We start from the raw sequence: 21,633 nt of genomic DNA, 5'->3' as shown, positions 1-21,633 counted from the left end.
CCCTGCCACCGTACGAGTCAGCATGCCTGATGCAGATCGAGGTGCTCTATTCCATCTCTAGTGGTCATTAAGAACAACACAGAAATGCATATTTAATCCATCTATCCAATGAAACTGACACATTCTGTCTGTATCTCTCTCTGTTCTGTAAAAATCTAATCATTTCAGATTCTTTTAAAGAGAGAACACATGTAGCTCCGTGTTTGAGATCATACTGCGAGGACTTAAGTTATTAAAGACCATAGATGTGCATATTAGAAATGTGGACACACAGATGGATTTTAGTTTCTTGTTGCAAACTTTAATGTATTGTTTTCTGTAAAATGCAAACAAATCAGGACCAACAGTAGAGGATAAAAACACACACACATACATTATTCCATGACGGGTGCTTTCAAATACAAACAACAGTTTTTACATCATTACAAACAAACAGGAATAAAATGTGACCACAGACCAAAATAACTTTACACTAAACATCTTCATATGTAAGAGGATCATAAAATACGTCACATGTAGATTATATTTAACCTCATTCACGACGGACGGGAGCATCTACATCTTTGTTTCTTTGCTCTGAGGATCAGCCGAGCTTCCTCCTTTCTCTGCTTCCTTTTCCTTCTTTCCTCTGCTCCTGTTTGAACATGGAGAGGACGTTTAGAGACAGAGATTTGGAGGATGCATGGTTTGTTTATTGAAAGGCGTGATCTTCTAACTGCTGGTATCTGAAAGCTGAGTTGAACATGTTGGTCTGTAAACATGAAGCGTAGGTTTTATATCTTACCCGCATATCTGCTGCATTTGTGCCAAGCTCTCTGGCAGAGGTTTATTCAATGTTTCCGGCAGCAGGAGAGACAAGAAGGCGCCGATAACAGCAAACCCTCCCATCAGGATGTACGGCAGGGCTTTGTAATATTGACCTGCAGAAAGAAGAAGATAGAATGAGGAGAGAAAGTCAGAAAAAACTTGAGTAATTATTTATAACAAAACAAAAATGATGCATGAGCTGTTGTTGCAGTGCAGCTTAAAATCCCATTAAATCTTTAGGAGGAGAAACCATCAGAACCAGGTCGTCACTGTAAATAAGAATTTGTTCTTAATGACTCACCTGGTTAAATAAAAGTTAAATTAAAAAAATTTGATATCGTCCAACTCTTAATTTCCGATACCGATATATTCAGGCTTTTTAAACCCAAACTGTTTGGTAACGACATATCATATCTCCTATTGTGGAATCAACACATCATGCCTAATTGTATTGTTCTGCCCCACTGGATGCATACATAAATGCAACATGGCTTTCCAAATGTACACACTGTTTGTGCAAAACAAGAGAACAACTTCAACTTAAAGGTGACATATCATGCAAAATGGACTTTTTAATGGTTCTCTCCCTGAAATCTGTGTCCCTGTCTACAAACCCCCTGAAAAGTCAAAGACTCCATTCTGCCCCTGTTCTGATTTCTCCACCTTTCTGTAAATGTGTGTGAAACCAGCCGTTTCAGTTTTCAGTGTTTTTCATACGTCACAACGCCATCCGGTCTGTAACAGGAAGTCAGAGCTCGGAGCTTGTTCAGCCCATAGACTGTATAAAATACAACTCAACCCCTCCTCCGTTTTTCATTCCCTGCACACGTGTGTGCTAACAAGGAGCTTAGGAGGGAGGCATGCTAGTTGGAGGCTGTCTTAATAAACACAAAGGTCGGTTTTACTCCCCACGTCTGCAGATTTGAAGATCTAGTGGATGATTTTTATTTATCATGGATAAGTGCTAGCGCTAGTTAGCATAGCCACATAGCTACATGTTGGTAGCTGTGTACCAAGACACACGTCGACATACTGACAAATAAAACAACAAGAAACACTAAATCTGTGACCAATGGTTCAGAAAGGTCCTGCTGCAGGCGCCTCTCCGTCAGGATCAGATTCTGGATCAGATTCAGAGGGTTGAAGTTACGCGGGTCTGTGAGCAGCCGTGTATATTCAGCCAACATGTAAACATTAGATCAACATGCTGGACAGCCGAGGCCACACCCACTTCCTGAGGGGGCGTGGTCAGAGGGAAAACAGACTGTTCTGAGGAGGACTGAAGAAGATGGTTTTTCAGGCAGACCAGAATCTGATTTCAAAGTGTTTTTTTGAGCATAAACTTTAAAGACATGTTTTGGGGACCTCTTAGACCAATATATGTTGATGAAAAAAGTGTGATATGTCACCTTTAAAGTATTGAAAAAATTGCCAACATGGCACTGCCATATTTATTATTTTTTAGAGATTTTAGAGATGCATCTCTTCAGTCCAGAGTAGTGAACAAACATACTCCTCTTTTATTCCAAGTTCAATGAATGAGGAAACGACCATAACTTGGCAAATAATACAATCCTTCAATTATAAACTGGGCTCCATCGCCCTGCTCTCTCTAAATAATAAAAACAAGATGGGAGATCAAATCTGATGTATTAAAGGAAGACGCCTTGTTTCCTCCTCACATAACCAACGCTCTGCAGTCATTGAAAATTTAGGATTCATAGGTGACACGTCGAAACAGTTCCAAACCACAGACATCTCATGCACCGGGCGAGCTAGCTCGTTAGCCACGGTTAGCAGCCCACGAGTCTAGCGTGTTGTCGTTGTTGTTTTACGTCATCAAGCGCGCACTTGTAAACGTCCCATGCTGTGTTCATGCAGACTCAGAATTACTAAAGCCTACTGAACAAACATCGGTTATAAAAACCTGATACTGATAATTCCTGATATTACATTTTTAAGTCAATATCGCCCATCCCTAAAAAAGACAACAACTAATAATCTTTATTTATATTGAACTTTTCAGAACAGGGTTACAAAGTGCTTTACAGATATATTATAATGAACAATAAATAATGAAATCCTGTCAGTGATGCTGCCTATAAAAAAAGAATAACAACCTTGATGGAATACTCGCTCTGTTGTCTTCAGTTTGTTGGACCTATAGTCTAAAAACCAAAGATGTTACATTTGAAGTGTCAAACTGTGTTCCCTCTTTAGAACCTGTTACCTTCTCCTTCCTTAAAAATGCTTCATCAATATATGAGCTCATCTTTTTTAAAACAATGAATTTGTTATTTTAGAGAATCTCCAACTCTCCCCCGGCTCTGTCTAAATCCTGGAAACACTGAGCTTCATGTACTCACCGAGATAAATGACGAAGGGGGAGACGATGTTCCCGATGCGAGCCGCCATGGAACAACAGCCCATCGCTGTGTTTCTGATGAACGTGGGGAAGTGCTCCGATGTGACGGCGTACACGATACAGAAAGCAGACGTCATGCCGAACTTCCCGAACATCTCCAGAGTCACGGACACAGCCGGCAGACCTACCAGATAAACACAAGTTTATTTACAGATCCTCGTCCTTCATGCTCCTCATGCTCGTTTGACCTCCATGGGATCTGGAGCATTCAGCCGTGCAGCCCTCCGTCTCTGGATCTCTTTACCCAAAACCATCCAAACTCAGACTCTCCTCCCAGTTTCAAATCCCTCCTAAAAACTCTCCTTTTATGACGTGCATATTCACTGTGATCACATCACATGCACATTTTATTGCATTTTATATATTTGGTATATTGTTTGTTCTATCACTGACTGTTTCCTCTGATATTAAGTCTGTTTCTTTGTATGTGTCAGGTGACCTTGAGTGTCCACCATGATGTAAACTCTTCCTTCAGACGTGTCCAAAGATCTACGGTCTGATCCACAGCGTGTGTAAGTTACCTATCGGGATGATGTTAACACAGAGGATCATAACACCTCCCAGCATCAGTGTGGAGGACTGACAGAAGCGCCTGGGACAAAACTTCAGCAGCAAGAGAGCGATCAAGTAAGCCGGCACTTCTGTAGAAGCGGACAGGAAGCAGTTTAAATAAGGGTCGCCGTGCAGGTTGGACGTGTTGAGGGTCAGAGCGAAGTAGCTCATGGTGATGATGATCCTGCAGAGACATTTAAAACAAGACACAGGACAGGAGGCGCTAAGAGACGAGCTGTGCAGAAACATGCAATCATTAGAAGCTCTATCATCTCTGTACGTTTAATAAGTGGTGAGGAAACGGTGACTCACCACAGGAGGGAGCACAGTATGGTGAGAGAGAACGCAGAGCAGTTGTAGAGGAGAACTGTGATGTTGTAGTTCTTTTCCTTCAAAGCGAGAACATCTTCAATCTGGAAAAAAAGAGGCATCATTAAAACAATGTCAGGAGTCAAGAGTTTTTAGAGATCACACCGTTTTTTATGGTCACTGAAATCCTCCTTAAAGAACGGAGTCGGGGTGCTGTTGGCCTAGCGGTCTACACAACAACAAGAACTTTAAACTGGATCCTACATTTAACTGGAAGCCAGTGCAAAGAAAGGAGGATCGGTGTAACATGAGATCTCCTAGATGATTTGGTCAACAGTTTAGCAGCAGCATGTTGGACCACTTGTAGGCGGTTCAAGGATGCATTGCTAAGACATGTAAAGAGAGAATTACAATAATCCAGGTGAGATGACACAAAAGCTGTGGAGACTAAAGCTCTGAGTTTGGAGATATTTCTCTTCACCTCAGGAAAAACACGATCAGGAGCTGAGATAAGAACTTCAGTCTTATCTGAATTCACCTGAAGGTAATCCTCTGCCATCCAACGCTTTATACAGTCCACACAATCAAGCAGGATAGACAACTTGGAGACAATGTTGGGTTTAAAAGGCAAGTACAGCTGAATGTCTTCAGCATAGAAGTGATAAGTCTTTAAAAGTTCTTATAAGATACCCCAGGGGGAGCAGATAAAGAGGAAACAACAGGGGGCCAAGGACAGAACCTTGTGGGACACCACAGGACAGGTTTTCCACTGATGAGACATATGAAAAAGTTCTTCCAGAAAGATATGAGGAAAACCAGTCTAAAGCTGTCCCAGAGACACCCACCCACTGTCTAAGCCTCTGAATTAAAACACTATGCTCCACAGTGTCAAACGCTGCACTAAGGTCCAACAGGACCAGTACAAAACACTCTCCTGCATCAGCCTGCATCAACAAGTCATTAGTGACCCTAAGGAGAGCGGTTTCTGAAATGTCATGCTCATCTGGAGCAGATGTGAGCTGGTTAGCAACCACTTTCTCTAAGACCTTAGGGATAAAGGTAACTTTGATATTGGCCTGTAGTTTTGGTGGAGAGAGGGATCCAGGTTAGTGTTTTTTCAGAGTGGTTGAACAGCTGCATGTTTGGAGTAGGTAGGGACAAGACAAAACATTAGGGAGTTATTTATTATAGAGAGCAAAGATGGGCCAGTTGACTCTATAACCTTCTTAAGCAGTTTTGTGGGTATGATGTCAAGGTGAGCTACATGACGTCATGCAGGTTACAGGAGGAGTCATAAAGAGCTCTCTTATCCCCGGTTTTACAGTTTTGAGCCCTTACAGCCTCGTGCACGCAATCACTGCACAAGAAATGTCAGTTATGACAACAAGGGCTCAGGGTTCAGGGTTCAGGGTTCAGGGTTCAGGGTTCAGGGTGGAGATTGAGGCTCAGACAAAGTTGTGTTTCCTGAAGGTGTCGGTGGAGGTGTGATGCTCCAGAGAAGAGGAGTCTCTGATGGGGGGTAAATAAAGGACTGATGAGCAGAATGAGATGTCAACCTAAGTTCAGATTTTCATCTAAGTGAGGAGACAGAAAGCCAACTGAAGGTGTTGACTTTCTGGAGAGCAGGAAACCAAACTGAAGCAGGAGACCTCCACCTCCTCATATAACCTCCCTCAGGTGATGACCACCTGCTGAGAGAGACCGTCTCAGCTGCTCCTAATATCAGCTGATTAGTGAGGAAACCTGGGACTCAGTTTCTGATCTCCTCTTTTATTTAATTTAACCTACAACATCCAGGAGTTTTATTTAAATAACACAAACCATGATGAGAAGATCTCACAGCTATTTTTAGCTCATGACCTCATTGTGAAAACTATCTATCCATAAACATGAGATTATTTTAACACCACCTGACCCCGTCTATCTCACCAAACACAGGACAGTCCCTCTTCTTATCTCCCCTGTGAAGACTTCTGGCTAAATTCTCCTACAGGTCACACATGCAGGATCCCAAACAATAAAGTGTACCACCTCAAAAAGTTGCATAATGTGTTTTAAAAGCGAGCTTTCACACACTCTGTTTGGATAAGATAAGATAGAGATAAGATACTCCTTTATTCGAGGCAGTTCTGTGTATCTGCTCCCATAAAGTGTGCAGTCATGTGTATCCTCCACCTGTAGTGAGCATGTGCAGTGAGATGTGTGCTGATGCAGGCGGTGCCTCTGATGGCTCCATTCAAATTTGCAAAGTTAGCATTATTGTTGGTTTCTTAGAGAGCTCTTCATGCATGTGTAGGCCTGACTGTTCTGACTAAGCTGAATCTTTTGTGCAGCTTTGTGGCGATAATTCAACTTTGGGTTTTTTGCAAATTCTGCAAATCTGAGAACAGTTTTATTGGAACAAATCCAGGGTGTTGTCTGTCTCTCTGTGTTAGCCCTGTGATAGGTTGACGACCACCTGTCCAGGGTGTACCCTGCCTCCCCCCTGAAGCCAGCTGGGATAGGCTCCAGCCCCAAGATAATGGATGGACAAATCCCCGGTGACTGCAGAGCACTTAAAAGCAGTTTGGCTCTCCTTATTTATTTCCCTTTCCTCATGTTTTCTGCAGGAGATCAGGAAGGAGAGTTCAAATATATCCCAGGAAGTTTCTCTCTGATGTTACATTTAACAGGAAATAAAATAATGTTGAAAGAATAATACAAAAAAACAATAAAAAATATTAAAGCAATCAAAAGACCAGAAATATTAAAATATAAAAAATAAAATACAAAAACATAAATATCACAATATAAAATATAAATTAAGAAACATTAAAAATCTATAAAAATGTAACAATTTAAAATATTAAATATTAAAAATACAAAATATAAAATTATAAAAAATACAAAATAAAATACAAAAAATTAAAATCATAAAATATAAGATATTAAATATAAAAATATAAAAAATAAATATTAAATCATTAAATATTAAAATATGATAATATATCATATAAAAATTCAAAATATGAAAATATAAAAAATAAAAACATAAATATAAAATATATTAATATAAAATATGAAAATATACAAATCCAAAAACATAAAGTATAAAACCTGCTCTGTGCTGCATCATCTGAATGAACCTGTCACCTGTGCATGTGCGCTCTGAGCTGAGTTGCACGTGTTCAATCTTTACAACATGTTGATCATAAAACTGAAATCTTACCTCAGCAGCTGTAAAAATGTCCTCTGGAGCCTCAACCTTGTTTGTCTTGGCGGCTTCCCTCAGGATGGCTTCAGCCTCCTTCACTCTGCCCTGATAGAAGAGCCAGCGAGGAGACTCTGGGACGGTCCTGGACGTTTAGAAAAACATACAAACCTTTAAAAGAAGACTCTCAGAGAGACACAGGAGCAAGAGCACCAAACTATGAGTGAGCCTGGTTTAGTATACCATCATATCCAAATATGTTAAAACAGAAGTCTGCCTCCAGGATCTTCCCACTCATGTTCAGTGGGTACTGTAAAAGGTGAAGTCAATATTTAAATATTCTTACCACCACAGAGGGAGGTAGATCACGTTTGAGACAGCCATGGCCGTTGTGAGCGTCTCCCAATGCCGCAGGTAGTACGCTATACCTGGGGACATCATGTAGCCCACAGCAGAGCTCATGAAAACCCCAAGGGTGCAGAAGACCACTCTGGACGTTGCGCTTAAAATTTCTGAACCTGTTGGTGTGATAAAAGAAGACTTAACAAATAAACAGGAGGGACAAGATTCATGCTTCTTATTGAAACACTGAATATTGTGCTACACTACACATTTAATCTTTGGAGGCAGAGCCTTCAGTTATCAGGCCCCTCTCCTTTGGAATCATCTACCAGTCAGGGTCCGGGAGGCAGACACCCTCTCTACTTTTAAGAGTAGGCTTCAAACTTTCCTTTTTGATAAAGCTTATAGTTAGAGCTGGATCAGGCTTGGACCAGGTCTTAGTTATGCTGCTATAGGCCCTAGACTGACACACTGGGATCCTGTCTTTCCCTCTCTCTCCTCGTACGGAGAGTACTTAGAGTCTGGTCTAGACCTGCTCTGTTTGGAAAGAGTCTGAGGAGAATGTTTGTTGGGATTTGGCGCTTTATAAATATAGATTGGTTAACATTTATTTCAATGCATGGAATCTTAGTAAAAACAACATACCCAGCACGAATGCGATGGTGACGTTGGAGTATCCTCCTGCACCCACAAAGAAGAAGATGAAGGTGAAGATCTCCCAGCTTGGGGCGAATATTTGTGCCGTCAACTGCAACAGTCTGCAGAGCCATCATGAGGAAGAGCGCCGGCTTCCTTCCATACCTGAGAAATACAGAGAACATGTTTCATCACTGAGAGAACGAGACCGTTACAAAGTCAGACATCACCTTGTGTGAAGCACTGACCTGTCAGACATCTGACCGGAGAGGAACGCTCCGATTAGGACTCCCACGTAATGGATGGAGGTGGCCAGAGGAACTTTGTAAGCCTCATCACACACCAGGTCCCACTGCAACACCAACAGAGGGTCTCACTATGTTTCTGGAGAGGAATTCTCTCAAGGTGCAGAACAAAGAGGAACACAAACAGCTGAGCTAAACAAGATGTTGTGATATTTGCACATATTTATATTATATTGTGGTTTTATTCTGTAGACTTTTATTCATTTATTGGAGATATTTTTAGGCATATATCTAATTTTCTGATATTTTCTCTCTCCTTTAAATGTTGATTGTTGGAGCCGGAGTACTTTTATATCATGTTTTTGTGTTTTGATAACAATCTTAAGAGGTGTTAATGTTTTTAAGCGCTTTTGTAAATAGAAAAAAAATGTCTTTGACAGATATTTATGGTGTTTTTGGAACTAAACTTAACACTCACCTTGTTATTCTGGTTTCTAACTTGGAAAAATGTCCTATTAGCCCTGGACTGCATTATTACCATTAAGACTCTTTTTCTGGAATCATTTTTACCTATTTTATTTTACTCTATCTTACTTTGATATATTTATTGTTTTGGTATTCATCTGATTTTATTTCATTTACTCTTATTTTAATACTTACTTTAATTGTTTTTAAGATATGCTTATTTTTTACCTCTTTAATTTAGATTTGAATTTGAATTGCTAATATCTTTTTAATTATTGTTAATTTATTGTTTGCTTAATATATTTCTTTTGAAACCGTCTACTCTGTTACTGCAACACTTGAATTTCCTTGTTGTGGGACGAGTAATTATTTTATTGGTTTTATTGTAAAGATTATATTTTTTTCCTTAGATTTATCATATTTATTGATTGATTTTATTATAATGATTTTATTGTATTTTTTGAAATTTGACTTATTTATTTATTTTATTATAATGTTTTATTTTTATTTTTTTATATTTCTCTTATTTTCTTTACTTTTTATTGATTTTACTGTAAATATTTTATTTTATTTCCTTACATTTATCTTATTCATTTATTTTATTATAATGATTTATTTTATTTTTTGATATTTCTCTTATTTTAAATTATTTTTATGATTTGTAGTTTCTGTCTCTCTATTCTTTGTGAAGCACCTTGTGCTGCATGCTTGACTGTATTAAAGGTGATATATTAATGAAGTTGAGTTGAGTTGAATTTATCAAACACAGATGACTGATGACTTACGTCTGTGACGATGGTTGACTGGTAGGTGTCTTTGCTGTAAGTCCATCCGTCCACACAGCTCTCCAGAGGAATCTCACTCACGTTCACGTCTACATTTGGGATTTTACCGCTTTGAGAGTAGTGACCGACAATCTCCAGGTTCAGCCTGGAGCATGAGCTGTGCTGCTCAACACCGTTCACAGTCTCCAAAGGGATGGTGACATTTCTCCACAGCTCATTGATGTTGATGTTGTCAGGGATAAAGCACCGATGAGGAGGAACAGCACCCACAAATACGATGTAGATCCCAGAGATTCCATTGGGGAGGATGCTGATGGCCAGTGCTAAAAAAATCTTTAATTGAAAAGGTCCCCAAGATCCGAGGAAGGATGTGATGCTGTCGTAGTCTCTCACCTTCGAGCTGCCCATTCTCACAAAAAAACCTCACTTCAAAAAAGGAAGGAACAGAAGAAGAAGTCCAGCAGACACTTTGCCCTCATTACAAGGTACGAGAGAGAACGTGGTCTGCTGCTCTGAGGCAGGCATCTGACCCGTGTGAGGGATAAAGCTGTCTTATATGCCAGCTTCACCTGACCTGGGAAGTTACACAATTACACACAAGCAGCTTCACACCGCTGTAGTTCATGCACAACTTACTCTCTCCTTTAAAAACTCTTCTAATGCCTCCTCTGTAGATCCATGTGATCCCATCAAACTCTATAAGAAGAGTGAATTATCAAAACCAGCTGAGAGGTAATGACACATTATTCAAAGATTTCTCAGACGAGGAGTTAATGATTTTCAGACAGAGGTAAACCATTGATTCCAGATAGTTTCTAGATAAAGTCGTTATGACACCTTCACTGAAATCATATTCAGTCTGTGCCCAGAGGAAGTCTGAGTTACAGAAGCCAAACTAATGAGTCATTTAGTCTGAAGTCATGTTCCTGAATGTTCCAACTCCAACTTTGATGTCTTTATTTTAGAGCATAGAGGTAAAAAAGAAGGAGGAACAATATTTGAATTTATATGTGCAGAAGATAAGATAAGATCCTCCTTTATTCGTCCCACAACAGGGAAATTCATGGAGTTACAGCAGCAAACTAGAAGGTGTACAGAACAAGAATTTAACAAGAATATATAAAGGAAAGAAATGTCCATCAGAGACGACAGCTTGGCCATAATCCTCCTGTCAGCCACCACCTCCACAGGGTCCAGGACTGAGCTGGCCTTCTTCACCAGTTAGTTCAGTCTGGCTCTCCTGTATCCTGTCCGCTCACAGCAGGTGAAATCCTTCCAATGTGGCGTTCGTGTCCAGTGTTAGCTCTGTTAGCATGATGCTACTCTGGTGCTGGGTTAGCTCGTCCACCTTATCGTAGATAGATCTTACAGTCCCCATAACGGTGGGTGGAAGGACAAGTCCATGTCGTCTTTTCTTAGCTTGCACCTCAGTACCAGCATGTCGTCCTTGCCTCCTTCTCCTCAGCTCGCAGGGAACATCAGGCCTAGCATCGATTAGCATCGACATGCTACGGGCTGCTAACAGCTGATCTCGTATGTAAGGATGTTGTTGAAGGAGAAGAAGAGAGAGCGGTTGTTGTTGAAGGAGAAGAAGAGAGAGCGGTTGTTGTTGAAGGGGAAGAAGAGAGAGCGATTGTTGTTGAAGGAGAAGAAGAGAGAGCGGTTGATGTTGTTGTTGAAGAAGAAGAAGAGAGAGCGGTTGTTGTTGAAGGAGAAGAAGGAGAGAGTGGTTGTTGTTGTTGAAGGAGAAGAAGAGAGAGCAGTTGTTGTTAAAGGAGAAGAAGAGAGAGTGGTTGTTGTTGAAGGAGAAGAAGGAGAGAGTGGTTGTTGAAGGAGAAGAAGAGAGAGTGGTTGTTGAAGGAGAAGAAGAGAGAGTGGTTGTTGTTGAAGGAGAAGAAGAGAGAGTGGTTGTTGTTGAAGGAGAAGAAGAGAGTGGTTGTTGTTGAAGGAGAAGAAGAGAGAGTGGTTGTTGTTGAAGGAGAAGAAGAGAGAGTGGTTGTTGAAGGAGAAGAAGAGAGAGTGGTTGTTGTTGAAGGAGAAGACGAGAGAGTGGTTGTTGTTGAAGGAGAAGAAGGAGAGAGTGGTTGTTGAAGGAGAAGAAGAGAGAGTGGTTGTTGAAGGAGAAGAAGAGAGAGTGGTTGTTGTTGAAGGAGAAGACGAGAGAGTGGTTGTTGTTGAAGGAGAAGAAGGAGAGAGTGGTTGTTGAAGGAGAAGAAGAGAGAGTGGTTGTTGAAGGAGAAGAAGAGAGAGTGGTTGTTGTTGAAGGAGAAGAAGAGAGAGTGGTTGTTGTTGAAGGAGAAGAAGAGAGTGGTTGTTGTTGAAGGAGAAGAAGAGAGAGTGGTTGTTGTTGAAGGAGAAGAAGAGAGAGTGGTTGTTGAAGGAGAAGAAGAGAGAGTGGTTGTTGTTGAAGGAGAAGAAGAGAGAGTGGTTGTTGTTGAAGGAGAAGAAGAGAGTGGTTGTTGTTGAAGGAGAAGAAGAGAGAGCTGTCTGTTGATCCTGAGTCAATGATTTCTCTTGTTTGATGTTTTTCAGGCGATGCCTCCCACAAAGACGTACACCATGCTGGATATCCTGAAGTCTCGTAACATCAGATGCATCACTCTGATGTGTCTGGTTTTATGGTGAGTGGATCATTTCTCTCTAATGATTGAAACAATGAGTGAAGGGACTTTTTCACTCCTGTTTAATCAGAGAATCATTGAAGTGCCCCTCACACTCCTCTGATGTGGTGACGATGAGTCTTTAATCAAAGTTTCTGTTCTTCTCAGGATGGCGATCAACATCGGGTACTTCGGTTTGTCCCTGAACACCTCCAACCTGAGCGGCGACCCCTTCATGAACTGCTTCCTGTCGGCTGCTTCGGAGGTTCCTGCGTACGTGGTTTCAACTGTGCTGCTGAAGAAATGTCCAAGACGAGCTGTTTTCTGCACATGGAAGGAACGTCCCCTCATCAGCAGATAAGATAAGACTTTAGGTTAAAAAAGAAAAGAGCATTTCTGACACATGGGACCCATGTCCGGTTGTAAACCTTGTTCTTTTCCCTGCACGGTCAGTCTTTATTAGAGACCCTGCTTATCTGGTGACCTGATTTAAAGCCTCTCTCAAAGTGTCTGAAAGGCTGTTTTTTGAAGGAAAGCTGTAAGAGGCGTTGTGCAAGCTGCTGAGTTGTGCAAAGTTGTAGTTATGGCAGTTTCATCACAGCTGCTGCACGTTCCTGCTGCTGAGTATGAAGTCCAGATCCAGTCAGGTCTTTGAGGGCACATCAGACTTTGAGCCAAAGCAGCGAAAGTAACGAACAACAATTAGGTCACACTTTCAAATGAAGGAAGGGATGGATTCTGCTTGTCTCTCTCTGTCATATTGGAAACTCTGAACTCAACCTATCTTCTGTCAAGCTAGTGTGAGGCAAAGAGGCGGGCTTTAAGCCTGATTTATACTTCTGCATCAAATCGACGGCGTAGCCTACGCCGGGGGTCCGCATAACTCCCGTACCTACGCAGAGGCCTACGCACGTAGCTGACGTGCACCTCCTCCAAAATGTAACTATGCATAAAATCGACGCGGACTGCAAGCCCTGTGATTGGTCCACTCGGCGGCATTGCATTTCCCGCATTTACAGCACTTCTCATCGTCTGTGCATTTCCTCTCCTCCTCTCTATTCTTCATGTAATCATGTCTGTATGATAAACAGCAACATGTATCAGCTGTAGATTAACACAACACGCTCTGAATCTCTGTGGAAAAGGAAACAGAGATCGAAGCGGGGCCGGAAGCAGCCGACCGGCTATCAGAGAGACCACACTGCCCTCAAGAGTTTAGGAGGGGAATTGCTGCGAGACACGGACACATCGACGCACAAGTATGTGGTGCTCATGTCCGCGACGCAGAAGTATAAATCAGCCTTTAGCCTCCTCGCTAACAGCTACAGTGTTCCTGCCTGTCAATCAAGTCAGCCACGCCCTTATTTGGGCAAAACATGTACGTTTAATATCTTTAATATTAACGAGTTATAATAAATTCCCCCCGTACAGTGTGTGCTGATAGAGACATGAGATATTCAGACCTAAACTGTTTTTTGAACCAGGCTGTAAACATGTTTATTTCTGCTGTAAAGATCGTCTTCTTTGAATGGGTGTGTATGTGGTTTCCTGTGTTTCTGCAGCCAGCCTCTAGTGGACACTTGAGGAACTGCAGTTTTAGCACTTCTTCATATTTTAAGACCGGAGGTTGCCGCTTGTTTTAAGATGATTATAGAAACAAAATGATGATATGTATTCTCTATTCTCACTGCATTGTTTATGATTTATGTTCTTTTGTTGTTTGCAGGTACTTATAATAAGATTCTGCCTTACATCCTCATGGGGATTCTGACCATGCCTCCTCGTGGTGTTTTGGTTTAAACAGCGACCCTGTTACCTGGAGACTCTCAGCCGGATGCATCCCTCATAAACGTCTTTAGACCATCATTAAATATCTGATGAGGATATTTTGAAATCTTAATAAAAACTAAACTAGTTTGCATTCCCAGGAACTCCCTCTGTGTTTCAACAGCTGTGTAAACTCCACAAACACTGACACGTTCAGCTGAAGGTCTCCAGTTTACAGGGTCACTTTTAAAACCGGAACACCGGGAGGAGAGATGCATTCACGGTGGGCTGAGAGAAGACTACTGTTACAAGCTGCTAAATCAAGAGAATCACAGCTTCTTCTTTTGAAAAGTACAAAAACATACAAACAAATAAAAACTAATGAAAGAAAGAGAAATCAAGAGAATCACAGATGGAAAAAACAATGACTGACTTTGTTGAAAAAAAAAAAAAAAAAAAAAAAAATTGAAAAATTAAAATTGAGAAAAAAAGTGAAAAAAAAAAAATTTGAAAAAAAAAATTGAAAGAAAATTTTTGATTTTTTTTTTTTGAAGAAACATTTTTTGAAAAAAGACATTTTTTCACAACATTTTTTTTTGACAAAAAATGTTTTTGAAAAAAAAAAGGTTTGACAAAAAAAAATTGACAAAAAAGTTGACCCTGTCGAAAAAAACAAATTTTCCTCAAACTTGAAATTGTGCTCCAAAAGCAGAAAAACATGAAAAAAAGTGAAGATGTTGTGCCTGCGGTTAAAAACATGGAAAAAGTAATGTATAAATCAACACAAACACTGACATGTTCAGCTGAAGGTCTCCAGTTTACAGGGTCACTTTTAAAACAGGAACACCGGGAGGAGAGACGCATTCACGGTGGGCTGAGAGAAGACTACTGTTACAAGCTGCTAAATCAAGAGAATCACAGCTTCTTCTTTTGAAAAGTACACACACATACAAACAAGATAGAACAAATAAAAACTAATGAAAGAAAGAGAAATCAAGAGAATCACAGATGGAAAAAACAATGACTGTGAATGATTTTTGGAAAAATTTGAAAAAAAAAAAAAAATTGAAAAAAAAAAAATTTGAAAAAAAAGGAAAAAGAAAAAATTGACAAAAAAAAAAAGAAAAAAAAATGAAAAAAAATTTTGAAAAAAAAAAATTGAAAAGAAAATTTTTGAAATTTTTTTTTTTGGAGAAACATTTTTTGAAAAAAAAAATTTTGACAAAAAATGTTGACACATTTTTTTTTTGACAAAAAATGTTTTTGAAAAAAAAAAGATTTGACAAAAAAAAAATTGACAAAAAAGTTGACCCTGTCGAAAAAACAAATTTTCCTCAAACTTGAAATTGTGCTCCAAAAGCAGAAAAACATGAAAAAAAGTGAAAATGTTGTGCCTGCGGTTAAAAACATGGAAAAAGTAATGTATGAATCAACACAAACACTGACATGTTCAGCTGAAGGTCTCCAGTTTACAGGGTCACTTTTAAAACCGGAACACCGGGAGGAGAGACGCATTCACGGTGGGCTGAGAGAAGACTACTGTTACAAGCTGCTAAATCAAGAGAATCACAGCTTCTTCTTTTGAAAAGTACACACACATACAAAAAAGATAGAACAAATACAAACTAATGAAAGAAAGAGAAATCAAGAGAATCACAGATGTGTGTGATGTTATTGTGGACTGAGGGAGGAATGAAGTTCAACAAAGAGAAAGCTGTGGGGAGGAAGCTGTTCCTGAACCTGGAGGTTTTGCTGATGCAGATATTTTGGGGTTAAAAGGCTCAAACTCAGGTCAGAGGTCAGCACAGTACTGGAGCAGTCATTGCTTCAATGTGTAACCCGGGGATGAACCAGTAACCTGTTCCTGGAAACTCGGCTGAGTGTGAACAGGGTGTTTCACACAGCAGCTCACCAACATGACGATGTGATGTTCAGACAGTTTGTTTAATCAGGTCCTGCTGTCCTTACAATCACAAAGAGACGGAATCTGAAGTGTTTTGAATCATAGTTCAAATGTTTAAGTTCATCCAAGTAAAGCTGACGTGACATCAGTTCAGCAGTCTTCTTTGTTTGACCCTCTGTGAGCGTTACCCCGTTTTTGGTCTCTCCATTTTTCTCCATCTATCCATCCGTCTTCTTCCACTTATCCAGGTCCGGGTCGCGGGGGCAGCAGTCTCAGCAGGGAAGCCCAGACACTCCTCTCCCCGGTTACTTCCACCAGCTCTTCTGGGAGGATACCGATGCGTTCCCAGGCCAGCTGAGAGATATAATCTCGCCAGTGTGTCCTGGGTCTTCCTCGTGGTCTCCTCCCAGACGAACACGCCCGAAACACCTCCCAAGGAGACGTCCGGGAGGCATCCTGACCAGATGCCTGAACCACCTCATCTGGCTCCTCTCAATGAGGAGGAGCAGCGGCTCTACTTTGAGTCTGAGCTCCTGACCCTCTCTCTAAGGCTGAGCCCAGACACCCCTGCAGAGAAAGCTCATTTCGGCCGCTTGTATTCGCTCTCTTGTTCTTTCGGTCACTCCCCACAGCTCGTGATCACAGGTGAGGGTTGGAACGTAGATTGACTGGTACACTGAGAGCTTTGCCTTCTGGCTCAGCTCTCTCTTCACCACAACAGACCGGTACAGCGTCCACATCACTGCAGACGCCGCCCCGATCCGTCTGTCAATCTCACACTCCCTCTTCCCCTCACTCACTGAACAAGACCCCGAGATACTTAAACTCTTCCGCCTGGGGCAAAGACTCCCCTCCGACCCGGAGAGGGCAAGCCACCCTTTTCTGACTGAGCACCATGGCCTCAGACTTAGAGGTGCTGATCCTCATCCCCGCTGCTTCACACTCAGCTGCAAACCGTCCCAGTGCGAGCTGGAGGTCAGAAACCAGTAGGTCCACATCATCTGTAAAGAGCAGAGATGGAATCCCAAGGCCACTAAACTGGACACCCTCCTCCTCTTGGCTCATCTAGAAATGTGTGACTTAGATCAGGTTGAAGCAGTGATAGTTTTTGTCCCTTTTAGGACCTGAAAGGTTTTATTTTATTAAAGCTTTCAGAGGGTCATAAAAACTAACAGATGTTACATATTTTCTCTCTTAAAACTACCTCATATATCACATGCTGTTTGATTGTGAAACGCCTGAAAGAGACACTTAGCTCTCGTCTGGTCCGTCACTCTGCCTCAGTCTGCAGACGTCACAGCACCAGAAGAGACGAGGAGCAAACACCAGGAGGGTTCAGATGCTGAACTTGAGGACTGTTTTTAAGTCACTTATAGATTGTCGTCTCTTGAACTAGCTGCAGCAGACATACAGATAAAGTCCTCCATCACTGAAAGGTTCTAAATCACCTCGTCTCCCCCTCTCTCTCAGAGTTTTCACAGCTGCAGAAGAGCCGGACGGATCAACACTGCTGTGTCCTGACCCCCCCAGCTCCCTCACAGTGTAAGGTATGCTCCACTCATATCTAACAGACACTGACATAAAGCACTTCACTCTGTAACAACCAACACCATCATCATCCACACACTCCTGCACAGATCGTCTGTTTTCACTACTTTACATCCTTTGAAAGAAATGCTGAAATAAAGTTTATAATAAGTCCAGAGTTTAAATATCTCTCTCTCTCTCTCTCTCTCTCTCTCTCTCTCTCTCTCTCTCTCTCTCTCTCTGTAAGGAGAAGATTTTGACCTGATATCATTTTGTCTTGCAGTACATCAAGTTCAACAGCAGGTGGGGCTGCTGCTCTGTTAATGAGAGCTCATCAGGCCTCAGCCTTGAGTTAAAGTTTAGGAGAGAGTTTCTGCAAGTGAAACACTCATCGTCACTAAAACAGAATAATAAAGGACAGCCCGTTCAGAAAGGACATGTAGCTTTAGCTGAAATTAAAAGGATATAACATTATTAGTATTGATTCTTAAAGTTAAGTCACACCAAACTCATTGATTGTTATTTTAGGGCGACTCTAGCAAAGTTAGATTTCATATATGTAAAATGAAGCGACCTAAGAGAGACAGAAAGGTCAGAAATATCATCACCTTCAGTCACCTGGCAAGTCCTACATCTCCCATCATGCCTCTGCATTTCACTTCCTGTTTAATCAAACTTTGCACAACAGTATCAAACTGCACGATGCCAACCTCGGTTTCCTCTCTTTGTCTTACAGTCGAAGAGCTAGACGAGCTCCCGCAGTACACAGTTCTGGGCTCAGGCTTCCTCAGCCCCACAGACGACATCTGGAACAGCTTCTGCTCCCCCATGTACTGAGTCAGGACGGGACAGGACGGGACAGGACGTGCTTTTACAGAGCTTGTCCTAACTGCTCCAGCCTGATGGTTAAGTTGCGCGCCCATGTAGCGGGTGGCCTGGGTTCAAATCCACCCTTCGGCTCATTTCCTGCATGTCATTCCCCCACTCTTTCCTACACTATCCACTGTCCTCTCCTCTATAAAATCAAATATAAAACATATATGTATTTAGATTCAGACTGATAATTCAGATAGTTAAAGTCTGAGTCCAGCTGAAGGACTTGAGCTCCCTCTGGTCCAGAAAGCCAGAGCAATGATGGATCAGCCTGGCTACATTCTCTCCTCTGACTTCTCTCTGATGCCCTCTGGGTGGCGCTATCATGCACCCCCAAGGAAAACAAACAGATACTCATTTCTTTTTTAAAGAGAGAACACATGTATCTCCTTGTTTGCTGCGAGGACCTAAGTTATTAAAGACCATAGATGTGCATATTAGAAATGTGGGCACACAGATGGATTTGAGTTTCTTGTTGCAAACTTTAATTTATTGTTTTCTGTAAAATGCAAACAAATCAGGACCAACAGTAGAGGATAAAAACACACACACATACATTATTCCATGACGGGTGCTTTCAAATACAAACAACAGTTTTTACATCATTACAAACAAACAGGAATAAAATGTGACCACAGACCAAAATAACTTTACACTACACATCTTCATATGTAAGAGGATCATAAAATACGTCACATGTAGATTATATTTAACCTCATTCATGACGGGCGGGACCATCTACATCTTTGTTTCTTTGCTCTGAGGATCAGCCGAGCTTCCTCCTTTCTCTGCTTCCTTTTCCTTCTTTCCTCTGCTCCTGTTTGAACATGGAGAGGACGTTTAGAGACAGAGGCATCGAACAACATCACGTTTCTTAACTACAGAGCAAACTGCAGAATAACAAAGTAAGACATGTTACTGCAACACGCTCATGAGACGGATCTCGGGTCTCTCAGGAGGGACAGAGGGTTTCTGATTTGGAGGATGCATGGTTTGTTTATTGAAAGGCGTGATCTTTTAACTGCTGGTATCTGAAAGCTGAGTTGAACATGTTGGTCTGTAAACATGAAGCATAGGTTTTGTATCTTACCCGCATATCTGCTGCATTTGTGCCAAGCTCTCTGGCAGAGGTTTATTCAATGTTTCCGGCAGCAGGAGAGACAAGAAGGCGCCGATAACAGCAAACCCCCCCATCAGGATGTACGGCAGGGCTTTGTAATATCGACCTGCAGAAAGAAGAAGATAGAAAGAGGAGAGAAAGTCAGAAAAAAACCTTCAAGTAACTTTTTTTAAACAAACAAAAATAAAGTGATGCATGAACTGTTGTTGCAGTGCAGCTTAAAATCCCATTCAATCTTTAGGAGGAGAAACCATCAGAACCAGGAAATGAGAGATGCATCTAAGTTGTATTTTCTCCACTAATAATAATAATTAGATAAAATATAAATGGGTGCGACCGGGCATGTGTGGGCGGAGGAGATCAGGAATGTGCTGAGGTGGAAGACCGATGGAATACTCGTTCTGTTGTCTTCAGTTTGTTGGACTTATAGTCTAAAAACCAAAGATGTTAAATTTGCAGTGTCAAACTGTGTTCCCTCTACAGAACCTGTTACCTTCTCCTTCTTTAAAAATGCTTCATCAATATATGAGCTCATCTTTTTTTTTTAAAATTAATTTGTTATTTTAGAGAATCTCCAACTCTCCCCCGGCTCTGGCTAAATCCTGGAAACATTGGGCCTCATTCACTAACAGTGCGTACGCATGAACACGTGCTTAAACCGTCTGGGATTCATCATCAATATATTCTGACTTGAATTTGTTCTTACACTGTGAACAAAAATAGAACTTCCTCAGACCAGGATTACGCACAAATGATGACGACCAACTTTCTCAGAAAATGTAAACACACACTCATAGTGCCCTATTACCCCTCTAGAACTCTACGCTCCCAACATGCAGGCTTGCTAGTTGTACCTAAAGTCTCTAAAAGTAGTATGGGAGGTAGAGCCTTCAGTTATCAGGCCCCTCTCCTTTGGAATCATCTACCAGTCAGGGTCCGGGAGGCAGACACCCTCTCTACTTTTAAGAGTAGGCTTCAAACTTTCCTTTTTGATAAAGCTTATAGTTAAGCTGGATCAGGCTTGGACCAGCTTTTGTCATGCTGCTATAGGCCTAGACTGCCGGGGGAACTGGCACACTGACACACTGGGATCCTAGCTCACCTTCTTCCCCCCAACCCCTTCATCACTTACTTTAACTCTGCCTGTCCCATTAAAGTTACTAACCACAGACCTTTCTGGAGTCCCTGAGCTCCATTGTCTCGTAGATTCCTCTGAGCTGCCGTAGACGTCCTCCTGCTGTGGACGATCTGGACTCCAGCTGATACGGACGATCTGGACTCCAGCGGCAACAGCTTCTACGACTCGTCTCATCACTATCACCTCTCTCTCTTACTCCCCTCTATCTGTCTTTCCAGACCCAACTCAGTCGAGGCATGATGGCTGTCTAACATGAGTCTGGTCCTGCTGGAGGTTTCTGCCTGTTAAAGGAAGTTTGTCCTCTCCACTGTAACTAGCTAAATACTGCGATGTGCAATGCTCATGATGGATTAAGGTGGGGTCAGACTGAGTCTGATCCAGTCTTGGTGTTGGGTCTCTGTTCATAATTTGACATAGAGTGGTCTAGACCTGCTCTGTTTGTAAAAGCGTCTTGAGATAACGCTTGTTGTGATTTGGCGCTATACAAATAAAGATTGATTGATTGATTGACTCTTTGAACTAAATGCATGACATATTCAAACTACCTTCAGTGAAAGAAAAAATCCAGATGGCTGTCATATAGACATGTGGCAAAAAGAAAGGCAGAAAACTCATCACATTTTCTATTCTCAAGGTTTTATTTCAAGGTTAGATATGACTTTTGTTGATATTTTTTATTATAATGAGTTAAATGTAATATTTTAGATAACTTTCAGGAAGACATTTCACGGCCCCCCATTTGTGTCTCTTGACTCCTCAGGGGGTCCCTACCCCCACTTTGGGAACCCCTGCTCTAAGAAACGGATGGCTAGTTGGTGAGCATGTTTTATGTTATATTTACCCTAAGTCTTAAGTCTCTCTAATGCGTCCACTGGAATATCAAACCTTTATTTCTGAACCTGATCCACAGTGTGAACCTCAGGATACAGCAGTAACAGCCTCAGTAGAA

General features: G+C 41.4%; 2 protein-coding genes and 1 long non-coding RNA gene across 3 annotated transcripts; 1 reads left to right on the top strand and 2 right to left on the bottom strand.

The window, feature by feature from the left end:
* Nucleotides 1–279: 279 nt before the first annotated feature.
* On the bottom strand, nucleotides 280–10,179 carry LOC117812869 (solute carrier family 22 member 4-like). Its single transcript, XM_034683848.1, is given in 11 exon segments — nucleotides 280–634; nucleotides 785–920; nucleotides 3,174–3,356; nucleotides 3,754–3,968; nucleotides 4,097–4,197; nucleotides 7,302–7,428; nucleotides 7,630–7,801; nucleotides 8,271–8,382; nucleotides 8,384–8,426; nucleotides 8,510–8,613; nucleotides 9,757–10,179. Coding segments are annotated over 11 exon segments (1,680 nt in total). The 5' UTR covers nucleotides 10,165–10,179; the 3' UTR covers nucleotides 280–555.
* Nucleotides 10,180–12,275: 2,096 nt separating this feature from the next.
* On the top strand, nucleotides 12,276–18,390 carry LOC117812647 (solute carrier family 22 member 5-like). The gene is made up of 3 exons (XM_034683548.1): nucleotides 12,276–12,377; nucleotides 12,525–12,697; nucleotides 18,290–18,390. The coding sequence occupies exons 1-3, from the start codon at nucleotides 12,292–12,294 to the stop codon at nucleotides 18,388–18,390; spliced, it is 360 nt and encodes a 119-aa protein (XP_034539439.1). The 5' UTR covers nucleotides 12,276–12,291.
* A 498-nt stretch (nucleotides 18,391–18,888) lies between these two features.
* On the bottom strand, nucleotides 18,889–19,672 carry LOC117812460. The gene is made up of 2 exons (XR_004631222.1): nucleotides 19,517–19,672; nucleotides 18,889–19,243 (listed from the first exon to the last, which is right to left on the bottom strand). It is a non-coding gene; the product is annotated as an uncharacterized LOC117812460 (long non-coding RNA).
* Nucleotides 19,673–21,633: the final 1,961 nt, after the last annotated feature.

This window comes from Notolabrus celidotus, chromosome 5, assembly GCF_009762535.1.
Source record: "Notolabrus celidotus isolate fNotCel1 chromosome 5, fNotCel1.pri, whole genome shotgun sequence".
Lineage (NCBI taxonomy): Eukaryota > Metazoa > Chordata > Actinopteri > Labriformes > Labridae > Notolabrus > Notolabrus celidotus.
The sequence above is the reverse complement of the archived record's forward strand: the minus strand, read 5'-3'. Positions and strand labels throughout refer to the sequence as shown.